This window comes from Eleginops maclovinus, chromosome 8 (genome assembly GCF_036324505.1).
Source record: "Eleginops maclovinus isolate JMC-PN-2008 ecotype Puerto Natales chromosome 8, JC_Emac_rtc_rv5, whole genome shotgun sequence".
In the NCBI taxonomy this organism is placed as follows: domain Eukaryota; kingdom Metazoa; phylum Chordata; class Actinopteri; order Perciformes; family Eleginopidae; genus Eleginops; species Eleginops maclovinus.
In genome coordinates, this window is record NC_086356.1 from 2,710,897 (window position 1) to 2,728,865 (window position 17,969).

Sequence of the window (17,969 nt, forward strand, 5' to 3'; positions counted from 1 at the left end):
TACAATAACAAGTGCTAAAAATACACCTGCTATGCTGCAATTTCTTTAAATGGGGAAATATAGTTCATGTATCTGTTCTGGGATTTGTATCAGCAACTATCCAACGGGTTCTTCCTCCCCCCCACGCTACACCCTTTTACCAAGTCTCATGCGAATCAGGGTTTCTATAATTCCCAGGAAGACAGAGAAACAATGCAAAGACCTTCAGTGCAACCGATGACGTGTTAGTGTGTGTGGATCATAGTTTGACAACCTTTGCCTTCTCTCCCATCAGTAAAAGTTCTCCAGTTGTTTGTCATTTCCATTCACCTGCTCCCCTCTGACTACTAAACAGTTCTACTTCCCCCAGTTCACTGCCAGATTGTCTTTGTGCCATGCGTCTTCTCTTTCCTGTATTAAATACTGCAGCCTGCCAGTACGTGACTTCTGCTCAAGCTTTGGACTTTGGCATGTTTTCGCCCTGGACTACGAGTTAGCTTAGCCCTTTACCTTGTTTGCTGGCTTTGGTTTTTGTATCTGTGCTCCTTTCTCTTCTGTAAGTAGAGCCTGTTTTCCTTTTGGGTTTTTTTTTGTACTTGAACTTTGAACACTGGAGTATAACCTTCTTTCAGAGCGGATAGCAAACCAGAAGTTTTACATGTAAAGTATGACATTTCAATGACTTCAAAGTGCAACATGTGCAAGATGATTCATAACATACTGAAACTTAGCATTTCAGGAATTCACTCATTGTTGTACAAGATATAAAACCTTTATTCAGTTAGATGTCAGTATTGCAGCTCCCAACTCTTTATTCAACTCAGCGTTTAACACGTAAAACCAGTCTCACACACAGGTCCTCTACTTTGTAGTGTTCTGGAAATAACTCTAATGTTAACTTTTTAAATGCCTAAAACTGCCTAACAATGACCTAAATAACAAACTAAAATGTGTGTTTTTTTTAACATAATACAAATTGTGTTGCCCTGAAATCGGTACGGTAGGTCAGATGAGAGTTGTTTTAAACATATCTTTGACATTTCTGTATCACACTTTATCAACCAATAGAAAGACAAAAAATATGTGCACATCAGAAACTGTTGGGTGAAGGAGAAACGTCCTTTGTGTGCAGCAGCATGGACCTTGTTTTGATCATTTCTCTTAAAGGATGACAATATAAACGTGAGCTCTGGATCTTTAGCAGAACTAACAACCGTGGCTCTTGATGTTGTTGTTTCTATGACTTCCTCGTGCACACAATAACTTGATCCGGATCCTTCCTGCAACAGTTTCTAATGCACACTAAATAGCTCTTAGTTTGCACTTGATAGGGGCTCCGTAGATCCACTTCTGAACCAATCCTCACATCCGATGAGCGCTGGGAGCTCTGAGGAGGGCTCTATAGATTGTTGAGCTCCAGAAGGGTTTGGTCCAACACCTGGTGCATGTCCAGGTTCTCCTCTTTGGCCTGGGCCAGTTTCTCTGGAGGAGTGGAACAAAGGCACAGGTGAGTTTGGACCTGGAGACGCGTCCTATAGACCAACACAGAGTTTCTGCACCATATAAGGGTTTGCAGAGAGACCATAAGCTCAATCTGCTGGAGAATCTAATCAGGAGATCCACAACACTTTTTCTACAAAACTCTAATCATTTTCTTATTATTTCCCAGGAAGTCATTTAGCGTTTGGTACACTGGGGTTGCATGCAATGATAATTTCGCAGTATTAATAATATAACAATTGATCATTTAACAAATACGTCTGCTGTAAAAATACAATCATAATTGTTAAATAAAAAGTTGCATAAAGCTTAGTCTTTCAGTAATGATCCAAAACTCAATAAGGGACATCAAACGAAGAAAAGCAGTCATAAAACATTCATTGAAAGTGGAGTCACTTACCAAAATGGGCAAAAGGTAAAATAGAGACCATCAATTTGAGAGTTTATTAAGTCCATGTTGACTTGATCTGTTTTACCAACTGTAGTATGTGCTCAGTGTTGGTGTACTGCCTGGCTTATTGAAAGGTTTTCCTATAAATAAAATCATTTTCGATCCTTAAATCCTCTTTTTTTTTAGGTCGCATTGTTCTGTTGTTCTTAAATAATAGAGTAAAAAACATCCGATTGATATTTAGGTTCTCTTTATTTATTTACACTGCATTTGCTATTGCGGTAATCCAAAAGTAAAGAATCAGGATTCATTCCTTTTTGGATTGTGATACTTAGATTAAGTTAGTGATTACATTTATTTACAGGTACTATTTAAATAACCCTCCCAATCCTGTGTGGATGGTTTGATCTGACGTTGAAGGGGACTGTACCTGAAGACAAGTGATTGAATAACTTTATAAAAACACCCCATCGTCTCCCTGATGGTTTTGTTAGCAGGTCGTGTAGACGGATCGTTATTACACTCATACTGTTTTACAATCAGCTAGAACTCAGGTAACTTCAGGTAAAGGGTATTTCTTTAATTTAGAAACTCAGTGAGTGAATTCTAGAAGTGATGTGTTCTACATATGCATGAAAATGTGTCAAATACTATGATGATTAAATACATCATTAGGCAGTGATACGATGCAGTTGTTTAGGATTCATACGTTGCTTAGAAATGTTAAAGAGGAACCTATTCTGTTCATTTTTAGTTTCATATTTGCATGTAGTGCCTCTGCTGGGACAAGTCTCCCTGCTTTAATGTTCAGAAAGCTCTTTATATTTCTCATACTGCCTGTGCTGCAGCACCTCCTTTCACCCTCTGTCTGAAACCAGAGCCCAGTCTGCTCTGATTGGTTAGCTGGCCGGCTCTGTTGTGATTGATCAACAGCCTAGAGATGTCCCGCCCCTTAGTCTATCACGTAGAACATGTCGGAGCGCTAACCAGTAGAAGCACGAGTATAAGATAGTGATGTCACTATGTTACAGAAGTAAACAAAGGAGTCCAATGGAGGGAACACAGGGATTTGAGCCTCTGCAGACCATTTACATGCACTAAAGCCCATATAACACACTACAGGAAAGAGAAAAACTCCAAAAAGCCAAATAAGGAACCTTCACATATAAGAAGTAAACAAAGGAGAAAGAAGACCAGACTGGAAGGAGACAGAAAAGTCAAGAGAGCTTTAATAGATTTATTACAGAGGGGGGGGGGACATGGATATTGAATAAAGAGAGGACATTAACTCAGCAGAGACTGGGTGAGCGATAACTTAACTCTCTGTACATAGACTAGTGCGGTGCAACACTGAAAGGAGGGGGGGTGGATTTGGCACATTGCATTTTCTAGAATCTTCTAGACCGTGATACCACTGTGGAATGGAACAAGACAACAGCAAGCAGGCGGAGAAGAGTTCAGACAGGAAGTGAGAGCAGAGAGGAAGTGAGAGCCGCTACAGTGTAGTCATGTCGTTCAGGGCCAGGTCCAGCTCCTCGCTGAGAGCCTTGCCCTTCAGCTTCTGAGCATACACTTCATCTGGAGGAGGAGGAGGAGGAGGAGGAGGACACACACACACACACGCACACAAGGACGAGGACGAGGGGGCGGAGCAGACAGATGCACAGAACAGAAACAGAATGAGGTGAAGGGAAAGGAAACAGAAAAATAAACGAAATTAATGAAAACTGGTAAATAAATAAATAACTGAATGAGAGGTATGAGGAGGTATTTCACATGTGCTAAAGTGGAGTTGAATGAGGTACTTATCCAGTGGACCTCATGCAGTTTTGTTTTTCAGAGAGCTAAAACAAACGCCCCGCTGAAACAATCAAGTTAGTCTGAGTTATTGCGCAACTTTGGTTAGCTCTTTGGTGAAACCACACATTTATAAATGACTACAATACCCCGTTTTTTATTCCACATTCTGATTTGATCTTATTTCACTTGCATAAAGTCCACTTATTCATGCATTATGCTTGCACCATTGTGTCCCTTGCACCATTCATTTGCATTATTTATTTTTAGGTCTTAAGTATATTGCATTCTAATTATCTTTAAATTGTGGGACAATACAGCAGTGTGGTGGCTTTGGTGAGAGGCCAGACAACCGCTTCACTTCCCCATCCATAAAATGTCTGTCAAACTGCGGTAACACGGGGACAAGGTTCTAAATATAGCGATTCATTTAATCTGCTATTGCATTTTTTTTATGTGGACCTGAAATACATTAACCGATACACAGCAGAACACGGCTTTGCTTCTGCTTCTCCAAACTGGGGACATGCCGACTATACATTGATTGTGATTAAGAACTTCCTGTAACCCCACTCCGAAACATCCCACCCATCTGTTTAATATCAGCTGAAGCTCACTGAGTAAATGTATGATGTTCCCCCAGATCTCTACAGACTGGATTTCAATGCACACAAACCTCACAGGTCACTCAGTGATGTTAATGAATTACTCTGAGACACACCAGAGACAACTGCATCCCCATGCCCAACCCTTCTAGATCAGATATCAAATTGTTAATGAGATTATAAATTAATTCAAGTAACCCTCTGAAAGCTATGATGGATGTGACACCTTGTGGAAACCACACATGTGCACAGCGTGTGCTTTTTCTATATCTCTGACATAGATGTCTGAAGAAAATCTGATATTTAGCTAATGTCCGCCACTGGAAGTAAACGTTGAACAGTTCAATATTTTGCATTTTGCACAGCTTCTAGTTTGTAAGTGAACTATGCATAGCTAATTCATGAAATAAACAAACTTTTATATCTAAGACTTGAAGTACATTATGCTCAAATACCAACTTTTACTCAAGTAACATTTTCAAAGCAGCTTTTACTTGAAAAATACTAATTTTACAATGTGTAAGTGTACTGAATACTTCGTCCAGCACTGCCTAAACCGCAGGGGGCAGAGCTCTCTCCAAGCTTGAGGCCTGTATTTGTTTCTTCATGATGTTTTATTTTGTTCCTGACAAAATATGAAAATATTAACCAGACTAAAACAGCAGGGCCTGTTGCCTTTGACTTCAGGATCTGGATAAATGAGATCTTGGACGTTGGAGACCCCGCCACTGACTGCATTTCTATGTTGTCAAGCTTAAATGTAAAACATACTTTCCTCCTCTGTTAGGCTGAGAGGGTTAAGATGAAGTTAGAAGGGATAACTGCTGCATATTTACAACTTGAGAATGAGTCGATTCTCATGTTGCACAACCAGGCAAATGCATTGATTTCGACAGAGGTGATTCAGTCCTTCCAATCACAAAACTGCACAACACAGCAAACCCAGTCATCAGTTCACGTCCACAGCAGAAGTGGAGTTACTGAAGCTGTCTGAAACACTCTCATGGTTCAGTGCAGCCATGAGGGTGTTGTCAGAGGCACAGAGCTCAGGTGAGGGTTATATATACCTTCCAAATCGTCGATGGTTTTCTCCAGCTTGGCCACAGACCTCTCGGCAAACTCTGCACGGGTCTCCGCCTGCGACACACAGCAGCACAATGTGATCCCGTGCACACACTCAGATAATATCTCCACACTTCATTCAGTCTACAGTGAGTCATGATGAACAGAAACAGTCATACAAATCTCACCTCTTTCAGTTTGTCAGTAAGAACTTTGATTTCTTCTTCATATTTGTCCTCCTTTTGTGAGTACTAAAATCCAAACATAAAAGGGGTTAGCAAAGCGGCGCTGAAATGCATTTTAACTCCAGTGATTATTACCAAAATGAGACCACAGATGAACAATACACTCCTTCAATATGTCATTCTGAGATATGAGAGGCACAAAAGGTACAACACTTTTTATCTAACTTAAAGTATTTTAAATAAAACTATGTGTGTGGTAAAGGGACAGTGTTTGTGTGTGTTTGCGTGAGAGTTAGCTTCATTAGCTGGGCTCTGATTGGCTGAACGGCCCTCGGCTGCTACCGTACCTTCTCAGCCTGGGCTTCCAGAGACTTCAAGTTGTTGGTGACATTTTTCAACTCTTCCTCAAGGTCACCTGATTTACTGAGCAGGGTAAAGGAGAGGGGGGAAGCGAGAGCAGAAGAAGAAGAAGAAGAAGTGAAAGGTAGGAAAAGCAGGAGAGCTCAGACCCTGTTTGAAGGACCGCTCCGATATTTGTCAGTCTGACTCGTGGCAGGCATGGTTGGGCGGATTACAGTCAATATTAAGATATAGAATAATCACAAATGAACAAAAGAAGTCTGTTGTTATTCTATATTTTTGCATAAGTCCCATGTGCAGACCCAAACCAACAACTTTCTGAATGCTTCCTCCATCTGTGACTTTTGGTTCCTACTGAAATCTGAAATCTGTAAACGGCTCACATCAGTCAAAAAGAGGAACTACTTCCAGCACCAGATTTATCCACTTGTTCTCCTACTGAGTAGTTGAGCAGCAGGGTGTGCGTCTGATCAAATCAAACGCAAAGCACAGTGTGTTTTCGCTGTGATAAAGGCACTTGTCAGCCAGAGCAACAGATGTTTCTGCTACTCATTATGACATAATTTCCTGTACAGTCACTGTTCCTCTGCCTTCTGTGACTCATTGCAACACTTCTTCTTTTATAAGCCTTTCTGAAAAATGTAAATGGAATGAAAGTGTTCTTGAGATTCACTTCATATAAATCAGCAACTACAACAATACCTGCTGTAAAGGACGAGGAGTTTGCAAACACTTTAGTTTACCTCCATTTTTTAAGAATAGAGTGGTGCAGGAATGAGATGAGTCCGAAAACCCTGGAACGAGGTAGCATTTGACCACTTCAGGTTCCTTGTCTTTGAGTTTTTAGAACGTGATCTTGCCTGAAATAAGATCTGGGTTAACACAAGCTGAAGAGATGTACACGTTTTGTTCCGGACATAAAAAATACACCCCACTAAAACCCAGTAAACACCCCACTCACATAGAAACAGCGATAGCTAACAAGTGTCGAAATGAGACTACTAAACGTCATCATGACGAACATTAGCCGCCTTTAGCTTAGCAGTGGTGATGTAGCCTGATGTAGTGCATTTACAGCCTAGCGTTAGCTTTCTACCTCTGGTGTTTGCATTTATACTTCAAACATCTTTAGTAGCAGTCAGCCTAAATAAGTCATACTGCACCCCTCTATGACTGAACATAGTCACAGTCTGTTGGGGAACATGGGATTGCAACACCCTTGGTTTGATTGTTGGTTTTGGTCTTTGCATGACACCAATATAGAATATCACCAGCCTTATCCTTTAAATACATTTTGGAGGACATGCTTGAGTGCAGGCGAGACGGAAACACAGAGAAGGATGGGGAGGGGGGGGCTGCAGGTCAGAGGAGCAGAAGGCTGCAGGTCAGGGAGAGACCTCAGTGGAGTTTGTACAGAAAGTACCTCTTCCTCTCCGCACATCATGGACTTCATATTCTGGTCCATTAGTCTGAGCTCCTCCTCCAGCTCCCTCACTCGCCTGACGGGTTAGTCCAGGAGGTCGGGGGTGAGAGTTGGACAGTGGGCGGGGCAGCCATAAAACAACAACAAACAATAACCCATACAGGCAGTGGTGGTGCATCGGACATGCATTACATAAAACACACACCCCTTAGTGGATTCATTATGGCCTGCAGCTCGTAATACACACACCGCTACAGGGTGCTACAGTACAGGGTGCTATGGTACAGGGTGCTACGACGCAGGGTGCTACGCTACAGGGTGCTATGGTACATGGTGCTGCGCTACAGGGTGCTATGGTACAGGGTGCTACGACGCAGGGTGCTACGCTACAGGGTGCTACGACGCAGGGTGCTACGCTACAGGGTGCTATGGTACAGGGTGCTGCGCTACAGGGTGCTATGGTACAGGGTGCTATGGTACAGGGTGCTATGGTACAGGGTGCTATGGTACAGGGTGCTGCGCTACAGGGTGCTATGGTACAGGGTGCTGCGCTGCAGGGTGCTATGGTACAGGGTGCTGCGCTACAGGGTGCTATGATACAGGGTGCTGCGCTGCAGGGTGCTATGGTACAGGGTGCTATGGTACAGGGTGCTATGGTACAGGGTGCTATGGTACAGGGTGCTGCGCTACAGGGTGCTATGGTACAGGGTGCTATGGTACAGGGTGCTGCGCTACAGGGTGCTATGGTACAGGGTGCTGCGCTACAGGAATACTATTGCAAAATGAATAATCATAGACGATCAATAGAAAATAAATCACCTATAGGAATAACTGTTTAATCGTTTAGGTAATTATAAAGTAAAATGCCAAACGCAAATTCATGTTTATAGAAGGCTTTCTGGTTTTCTGTTAATTATTTTTAACATAATGGAACGAGTCAAACAACCATGTGAACTTGTGATTGGCATTTTCAAAAAAGTTTACACTTTATAACCCAAATGATTAATCAATTAATCAAAACACAATTAGTAGATAAAACATCATTAATTCAAGTCCATGCATCTCTTACACTTTCAATACAAACATCAGAGGACTACATTAGTGTTACGTGAGAAATTCATCAATAACAAGGGAATATATTACACCACACGCTGCCATAGCAGTGATCACATGACCTCTACTATGGCCTCATGAATAATGCACGGTGGCTCTTGTGTGACGGTGTTGACTTACGCCTCAGCCACCTCAGCACGCTCCTCTGAGCGCTCCAGATCCCCCTCCAGGATCACCAGCTTACGGGCAACCTGCAGCATTAAGCACACACACTCAGTACACACTAAGCACACAATCAGAACACACTAAGCACACAATCAGAACACACTCAGTACACACTCAGTATACACTCAGCAAACACTCGGCTGACTTAGCACACAATGAGAACACACTCAGCACACACTCAGCACCAGGCACGTTTCCCTTTTTCAATGTACTTTTACAAATCAATAACATTGTCGAACATAAAACAACACAATAAAAATAAACCTGTGTCTAATCCATCTTACCTAAAGCATATGTGTTTCTTTAAGAGTTGTGTGCCTTAGTATTATAGGATATGTGGATTATATTAAACTATTTCTTTGGCACATAGTAGTAGTTTCTGTGCCTGATGCCTTTTTATAGAAGGTGCTAAGAAAAATATGGAGGCGGGAGAGGAAGTGCATCTTTGTCGGCAGTATTGAGGAGGACTAGGTAAAGACCGGGCTGGTTAAAAAAACCCAGACACATGTTTATTTAAAAGTAACAAAAATCACCAGCTTGCTCCATGTATTAATTTAGGCCCCTGCCCCTCTAACATCCCCTGCACGTGCCTGCTCAACACACACTCCGCACACGCTCAACGGACTACTCCAAAGTCATGTAGCAATCATCTTCTCTTTGTTTATAAACTCACTCTTAGCATTTATCATCCCGAGCACTGATACTCTGTCCAGATCTTTACTCCATACAGCGCTGAATGCTCTTTATACTCAAGGTACTATATTCAATCTAGTCAAGTTCCTCCACCAAATGTTAACAGGTGTTATCCATCAGAGCGGAGCGTTTTGCATATTTGCGTCTGTTTTTTGCACTATCTTTACATAGAAATGTGATTTGAGTCCCTAGCTTTGCTACATCAGAGTGTGGGTTATTAATGTGGGATCATGTAAAGTCCCCCACCTCTTCATATTTGCGGTCGGCCTCCTCAGCGATGTGTTTGGCCTCCTTCAGTTGCATCTCCTGGATCTCCATTTTCTCCTCGTCTTTTGATGCTCTGTTCTCTATGACCTTCATGCCTCTGGAGGGACAAGAGTGAGCAGTCAGTCAGAAGCAAATGTGAGATTATATTCAGTATGCTGCCCTCTCTACGGGCAGTGTCCGTCAGGTACAGACGGGATGCTGTACACTGTGAAGCTCCCCGGATACAAAAAGTGTTATTTGTGGTATTGAGCTAAATAAAAACAATTTGAACTTGAATATTGAAATACAACCAGCTCCATATTGTTGTGTGTCACTTATATTTAAAAATGCAAGGGCCTTAATTACAGTTTTCTATTATATTACATAACAAAATTCCCTTCTTTGAATGACTATATAGGGACCACAGAGCTGGTATATAGTGGACCAGCTGGTGATCCAGACATGCCACTGTCTATAAAAATATCAAAATGATCAGCATGTTTCCATTTAACCCCTCGTATGTTGGTTTTTTGCATATGTTTATGCAGTTGTTAAACCTGAATATCACACTTTACCAAGAGAGAGTCTTTGTAATTCCAGTAAAAACAGACGTCTGATTAACCCTGATGAGCAGAGTGGGCACAGGGAGTAATCAATGGGCCGCCCCTCTGAGTAAAAGCTGAAATGCTAACGTGGCAAAGTGTTCAGCTGTCTGTGTGGGGACTTTGTGGTAGGTTGATAAATGCTAATTTTCTAAAATATTCACCACTGAAGAAAAATGTAGCACCAGCATTTGAATCTCACATTGATGCCCAGCTTTCCAAGACTCCGGGGAATTCCCCCTTATTAATTGAGGCGCCCCCTCGCAGTTCAACCCCGCAGCTGACTGAAATACAAACTGACTTATTCAATCATTCCTAACTCATGAAACTGGTCACCTCTCGCTTTCGTCTGCTGCCTTCTCCGCCTCCTCCAGCTTCTGCAGAGCCGTTGCCAGTCTCTCCTGAGCTCTGTCCAACTCCTCCTCCACCAGCTGGATACGCCTGTTTAGAGAAGCCACCTCTGCCTCAGCCTGCACACACACACACACACACACACACACACACACACACACACACACACACACACACACACACACACACACACACACACACACACACACAGAAAGACAATTAACGATCTATATTGAACTCTTGCATCCTAAAGCGTAAACATAGCCAGCTTCTAGAGCTCATTTCAGATTTAGAAATCTTAGTCTTCACATGCGAGTCAGTCCAGGTACAGATAACATAAGCTATGTTTTACCTGAAGCTGAGATAGACACGCAAAACTGAGACACTACTGATCGTGACTTATAATAGTTGGTTTTGTAAAGTAAAATAATCTATACAAAGTTAAAAATAAAGAAACAAAAAAGCAAAACTTGTAAAAACAACCGATAAATAACAAAAATTGGGTGTATTGAATAATTTAACATCTTCAGAGAAACATATTTGTCAGTAATTGATAGCTTTACGTATGCTAATATTAATTGGAACTGCTACATCCGGGTTAAACATGACGTAATGACGTTTAGCCAGGTGACCTTTAGCGTATAAATGCAATTAGCCCCTTTCTACATGTAGCATATTAGCCTCCAGGTAGTTGGTAGATTTAAGAGGTGGTATCACGATATTGCGTTCAACTTCAGAGTGACTACAGGTGGAGGTGAGTTGTTGGGCTCCATAACTTCCGGTGTTACCCTCTCTCTGCCCCCCCTCTCCATGTCCGCCTCGCGCTGCAGCATCTCGGCCTGCTCCTCCGCCTCGAACGCTATCTGCTGCAGACCCTGGATCTTCCTCCGCACCGCGTCCATAGAGGCGAAGGTGGCCATGATGTTTCTGAACACCACTAACTATCTACCTGCTTCTTCCCACAGGCGTCACTGCGTTTCCTTGGCAACGCGACGGGTTTTCCGGTTACAATTTCAAAATAAAGCGATTATAGAGAAGATGTATTTCAAAGTTTTGATCCTGAATTTTTTTTAAACTCAATGACGTATTCAAAATATAAATAAGTATTTGCAAAGTTGTTTCAGGTTGAATATCATTTTTTAATCAGTTTAGTGATTTTTTTTTCTTCGCATTTTACTTCTGTTTATATTTTGATATTTGTTATTCTATTTTTCAGTTGCAGATGTTATGCTTTTAGATTCTGATATTTTTATTCAATTATTTCGAGTATCTTTTTTCACTTTCAGATCGTTTTTTTTTTCACTTTCATGCGTTGTACTCCACTTTATGTATCGGTACTTTTGACTCTAAATATGGTAAAATAAAAAAGTTTATCATGGAGAACTTTTTTAAAAACCGTTTCAAGAATAAAGCATTTAGAGCAAGAGAAGAACAATATTGAGCAAGAAAACAGACGGTTGATGTCTCCTTACTGCATACACCATGTCTCACAGATTGAGAGAGAATCACTTGGGTAAAACGTTATCACCCTTGCGCCAAAAAATATAAATAATATCATTCGTATTATACAGTAACTGAATTTGCAAATAATTTGTCCTCTCAAGTGAAAATGTAGTGATCTGATGTGACTGAATATTCCCCCTAGCTTCGTTCTAGCTTTTATGGTAAAGTATGTCTACACATGTGAGGTCATGTACACCAATGCAGCCTATATAAATACACCCAATATACTGTATAAGAGCACAACGTCTATGTGAGTGAGTGGATGTTGTTCAGCAGTGTTGGGCTGTGGATATAAACTGATCTTGTGTCTGGTAGTTTTAGCCCACAGTGCAGCTGTGCTCTGCAGCGCCTCCCAGAGGGGAGAAGCTGACACAGCTGGTGTCTCTCCTAACTCATCTTCCTGTTTATCAGGTAAATGGTTGAGAAGAAAGCCTGATTTGAAGACAATGGTAACAGCCACTCCAGTCTATGAACTTTGTTTTTAGAAAACAGTTCATGGGTTTTATAAAATCCTGCATCAACTGGTCTGAGGCTTCGACGTGTATAGCTTTAAAGATCATGAAAGTTCATTTGATATTGTTAGGCTGGACAATCCCTCAGGCCCTAAATGTTCTCGGACTTCATCACTAACTACTTTCCCATCATGCCTGCTGCTGGGTTCTCAGTGTGTAAACGTGATGTCCTGAGGCATGAGTTGGAGTGAACAGCAGACTCCTGTAAGCAGCCGCAGCATAAACAAGTCTTGCATTGCTTCGATTCTTTTTCCATCTTTGGTCACATCACAGTAACCTCCTCTCTCTCTCTGCATCGCTCTGCACTTTAACTGGTCATAAATGCTGGGACTCGTACTTAATGGACAGTTATGTCATTACTATGCAGAATTATTGGCCCTGGTCGTTGGAGTATTTTCTGAATATAAACTTAGAGGTACTTCCAGTCAGGGTGGACATTTTATTGGGGTCAGCCCCAGATCCCAGGTATGCGGCGTAAATGGTTTGTTAACTTGCAGTGTTTATTTAGGGCTCTTATCCAGGATTATTTAATGCAGAATGACGAGGCAGTTGATTAAGTTTGAGAGCATTTTTCTTACTTGAACAATGTTTTATACACTCCAACATTAGAAGCCTTTGCAAATAATGAAAAATGAGGCGTCAGCGGTTAAGAATTTTACATTCTTTTTAGTAAGAAATTCCCTCTTTGTATTTCCCTGAACAATGTTACAGTAAGTACAGTAAATACAGATTACCAGATTGGCCAGATTACCTCCAGATTAGCTATTAATATTAAAGAGAACAACAGAAAAAGTTCAGAGAGGATAAACTTTTGTCCTGAACGAATCTGGGGGTATATATATATTAAAAACAAGTTGTTATTTTACTAACCTCTGTTTCCTACATTACCATATTTTGTGTAAATATTGTCTTGTTTTTTCTTTTGTTGAAATAGTTTTAGCTTTTTTAATTGTTCTATTTTTTTATTTACATTTTTGGTAACGTATTCTGCCTTCTGTGTCTCTGTATGCACCACTTAAACCAAAGCAAATTCCTCTTCCTCTTAATCTTACCAACCTGTGTTTTTTGTTTTTGCTCTGTGTTGGTCCCCAATGTCCCTGTTTGTGAGAATGTTTAGTGTAGTGTAGTATACTCATAGCAGTGGTATAATAAGTATATATATCTCTCTTTCTCCAGAATGAGTGTCAGTGCAGCAGCAGCTTCTGCAGGCTGATGCCGAGCGAGGACTCCAGAAACCAAATCCTCTCCACTAAGCTCCTCAGATCTGTTAGAATAGATGGCATTCGCCCGGAGGTGCTGACAGGCTTTATGATATGTTGGTTGAATCTGATACTCCCCATGACAGAGTTAATACAGCCTGTGCTGCTGCTGTCAGCGGCGAGCAGCTCTGTGTCAGAGCTGATGATGATGCTGTGGAGATTTAGCACGACCATCTTTAAGTCGTGCTCCTGAAGGTCAACATTAAACAGGTTCTGATTACCGGACGTGAGATGTGGGGGTTTGACGGACAGTGACAAACTGCACTGTGCATATTTTAAAACACAGGAGGAGCTAAGACTTAGCACTGAGGGTTTGTAGCTCATTATGACTGATGGGCTAAATTTACAACGGGGTAGTAACTCAAGGGAAGCAGCTACTTTTCTGCAGCGCCCGAAGGAAACAGGTTGATATATGAAACACTGACAGCTCATGAAGTCAACAACACGGCACCTGTGCTGCTGTGTGTGTGTGTGTGGGGGGGGGGGGGGGGGGCTTGGATGTGACCGGGCTGAGTACAATAGGTTAATGTGGTCTTAATATAGTCAGTTAAGTAATGTGACCCGAGGCATCAGCTCCCTTCACTCACATCTGTTGCCTTCTTCTCCGCCTGCTCCAGCTTCTCCTGGGCATCCTTCAGCGACTCTGAGTATTTGTCCAGCTCATCCTCCACTCCTTTCAGCTTCTTCTGCAGACCCAGCAGCTCCTCCTCCAGCTACACACACACACACACACACACACACACACACACACACACACACACACACACACACACACACACACACACACACACACACACACACACACACACACACACACAGAACCAGAACATGTCAGATGATGGTTGGAAAGCTTGTTTTACACATGAAACCATTAAGGATGTTGAATTTATTTAGAACAAGAATCTTCTGCAGCATGGACCAGGTGGGAAATATTCTCCATCCATCCTTTTCAGTCTTTACGGGAAAAAAAGTAAATAAATAAAAGGATGCAACAGGTCCAGAGATAGTCTGTTTTTTCCATACATTTTCTACCTTAAACAAATAAACCTTCTAGTTCATCCAAATATTTTTGCTTTTGAAAATGACTTTGTGTGTTAGCATTTATTTTCTCCGGACTAAATGATTGTATTCTATATTTACAGATCCCATAGAATCATCCCTAATGCTTTTGTCAAACCTGCTGACCTTTCCTTTAACACAGAGAAATGGTCATCACACAAAGCAAGGCGATGATGTCATTGTTTCCTAAACACTTCTACTACTTTGTCTTTAACAATCTGCACTTTTAGAAGACCTTTGTGATTTAGTGACCTTTTTGCGAGTGGATCAGCGGCCAAGGTAAGAAGAAAGGATTTAAAAATATCCATACACCTTTGAACAAGGCCTTGAAATGGCAGTGAACCGCAGGCATGTCACGTATGACTGGAGTCCAAATCTGTCCGCCACTAAATCATATACAGTGACTTGTATAATGATGGGAAACCTAATACCAATCACTCACAAGAGTAATACATTCTACCAGGTTCATGACTCTGAATTGTTAGGATTAGGGACTCTCTTATGATAGTTTAGAGGCACATTTTTATATTGATGACCTAATCCAACAAGCAGGTTGCTCCTTTCTTTATGAGCCCCATCCATTTCGGACCCAAGGCCTTTTGTTACCCAGTGACTCATACGCAAAGAGTGTTTCCATTTGCAACAACAGCTTGGAGAACTATAAAAAGCCAATTGTAAATGACAGTGAAGTGGGCCGAGCACAATGTCCCCGGGAACAAATGTCCTCTCCGGATCACTTCTCCTCCGGCCTGCAGCCATGTAAGGCCTCTCAGTCACAAATAGACCGGGACGATCCTGATCCCACAGTCGACATTGTGGCAACTCCCAAACCCGACAGCCTTGACTGTCTTTCTGAGAGGAGCAACAATTCAAAGAAGGTGGGGGTCTTTAGAGGGGCCACGGAAATAGACATGCCAGTATTTAATGCTGCTCGGCAGGGAGGAGTGATTGTGCCGTGAGCTGGGATCCCCCGGGAACACGGGCTATGTGGACAGTTGCACGGTGGAATGATTGTCATCTATTCTTTTATAAGCCTGTAAATGACACTGTGGAGCAGCACATAAAATAATATCACTGTGTGGTTTAGCTTCAACTATAGGCTCTGATTCATCTATCCATTGGAAATCCTAAATGCATTGATGTCCACATATGACATTCTTTCCACACACTGCTCATATGTTCCCTGACATGTCCCCCATCACCACAGCCAGTCAGTGAGGCTGCTGGGCCGTGAGAGGATTAACTGCTGTGTGACCTCAGTCGGTGCTGTGGATTTGAAAGCAAGTTCTTGACCCTCTATCCCATCTCACAGTTTTTCTCTGAAGCAATATGCCACCTAATGAGTCCCAAGATTTTAGAACCATTTTAATTATATTTAACTGCTATTAGACCAATGGGAAATTAATTAAGACAGTATCTTACAGCTGTGCAGTGATGTGGAGACAGCCCTATGTTGGGAAATGAAACTTACAGTTGATTAAGGGTTGAGTAAATAAAGTGAATCAATTAAGAAAAAAACGAGTTTTATGCAGGTGCACATTTACTCTTAGAAGATTTAACGATCCCATGATTTTTATATCTAACGCCTCTCGACATAAAGCTGATATTATATGAAGAATGACTAAATTCAATTTCTTACTTACAACTTTTTTAAATGTAATTATTCATATAAATGATCATTTCTCTATATTCTGAGTAATATCAGACTGTTGGGCTTTTTGATTTGTTATGGATCTGAGAGCTAAAGAACACACACTTGATTAATGACACCAAATATGTGAGACATGGTGTATGCAGTAAGGAGACATCAACCGTCTGTTTTCTTGCTCAATATTGTTCTTCTCTTGCTCTAAATGCTTTATTCTTGAAACGGTTTTTAAAAAAGTTCTCCATGATAAACTTTTTTATTTTACCATATTTAGAATCAAAAGTACCGATACATAAAGTGATAAGCAGACTGCCTGTGCTTTGATATAGGTGCATTATGGTCTGTACTGTGGGTAGAGGAAGTCAGCTGTGTGTCTCTACCTGTTTGCATTTGTCCTCTGCTCCCTTCTTGTCCCCCTCAGCCTGCTCTGCCCGGTCTATCGCGTTCTCCTTATCCAGCTTCAGCATCTGCATCTTCTTCTTGATGGCCTCCATGGTTCCTCAGGTCGTGTCTCACAGCAGCGGGAGAATGGGTTAGTAAGTCCGGACAGAGGCAGAGACAGACAGAGACAGTAGGGTCTGCGGCACAGGGACGGAGGTGGACAGGAGCGCGCGTGCGGCTTGTGTGAGCAGCTCGAGAAGAGTTGAGGATGGAATACCAGCTGCACGAGCCCCACACTTTTCCCCCACTGAGCATCCGCACGAGGACTCTGTCCATATTTAGGCAGCGAGAGTTGTCTGGCGTGTGTGTGTGTGTGTGTGTGTGTGTGTGTGTGTGTGTGTGTGTGTGTGTGTGTGTGTGTGTGTGTGTGTGTGTGTGTGTGTGTGTGTGTGTGTGTGTGTGTAAATCACAGGCAGGTGCGTCAGCTCTCCACCTGAGACAGAACTCATAACCAACTCATGGATGTTTACATTTTCTTCATACTCGGGAAATATTCAGACTTCCTTCAGCATAGGTGATTATATCAGATCAAAGAATCTAAATGACTGTATTTATTTACTGCTACTTGTACTGTACTTGAATATATATATATTTATTTTATTGTACTTTAAGCTTCTACTCCATTACATTTATCTGACTCTTGTAGTTACCAGTTCATTTTCAGATGAATAATCTGAAATAATCATGCAAAATACGATTGATAATTATGCTGATTTACGACTGAGTTGAAAGAAAATTGTTTTTAAAATATATATATGTTAAAAGTTAGAGTCCTGCATTCAAAATATTATATTAATATTAATATTATTGTCACTAAAATATACTTAAAGTACCAATAGCAAAAGTACTTGTTATGGTGTAATTTGCATTATTATATACTGCTACTGGATATCTCTTATATGTCAATATGTTTATTTATTACTTGATTAATATTTAGTATCAGCTAATAATCTCAATAACTAAAGGATATATAGGAGTAAAACATACAATTGGCTTGTAAAATGAAGTGGAGTAGAAATAGTACAAGTACAGGTAAAGTAGGCCTACTTGAGTACATGTACTTTATTTTATTCCA

General features: G+C 41.4%; 1 protein-coding gene across 4 annotated transcripts; it reads right to left on the reverse strand.

The window, feature by feature from the left end:
• Positions 1-729: 729 nt before the first annotated feature.
• On the reverse strand, positions 730-17,146 carry tpm2 (tropomyosin 2 (beta)). Of its 4 annotated transcripts, none has more exons than XM_063889313.1 (9): positions 16,834-17,146; positions 14,334-14,459; positions 10,458-10,591; positions 9,520-9,637; positions 8,536-8,606; positions 7,303-7,378; positions 5,523-5,585; positions 5,340-5,409; positions 730-1,461 (listed from the first exon to the last, which is right to left on the reverse strand). In XM_063889313.1, the coding sequence occupies exons 1-9, from the start codon at positions 16,945-16,947 to the stop codon at positions 1,379-1,381; spliced, it is 855 nt and encodes a 284-aa protein (XP_063745383.1). In that variant the 5' UTR covers positions 16,948-17,146; the 3' UTR covers positions 730-1,378. The 4 variants fall into 4 exon arrangements, with proteins under 4 accessions (XP_063745383.1, XP_063745381.1, XP_063745382.1 ...); XM_063889311.1 differs by lacking the exon at positions 7,303-7,378 and adding an exon at positions 5,867-5,942 and having other exon boundaries at positions 16,834-17,142; XM_063889312.1 differs by lacking the exon at positions 730-1,461 and adding an exon at positions 3,094-3,448 and having other exon boundaries at positions 16,834-17,144.
• Between the last annotated feature and the right edge of the window lie 823 nt (positions 17,147-17,969).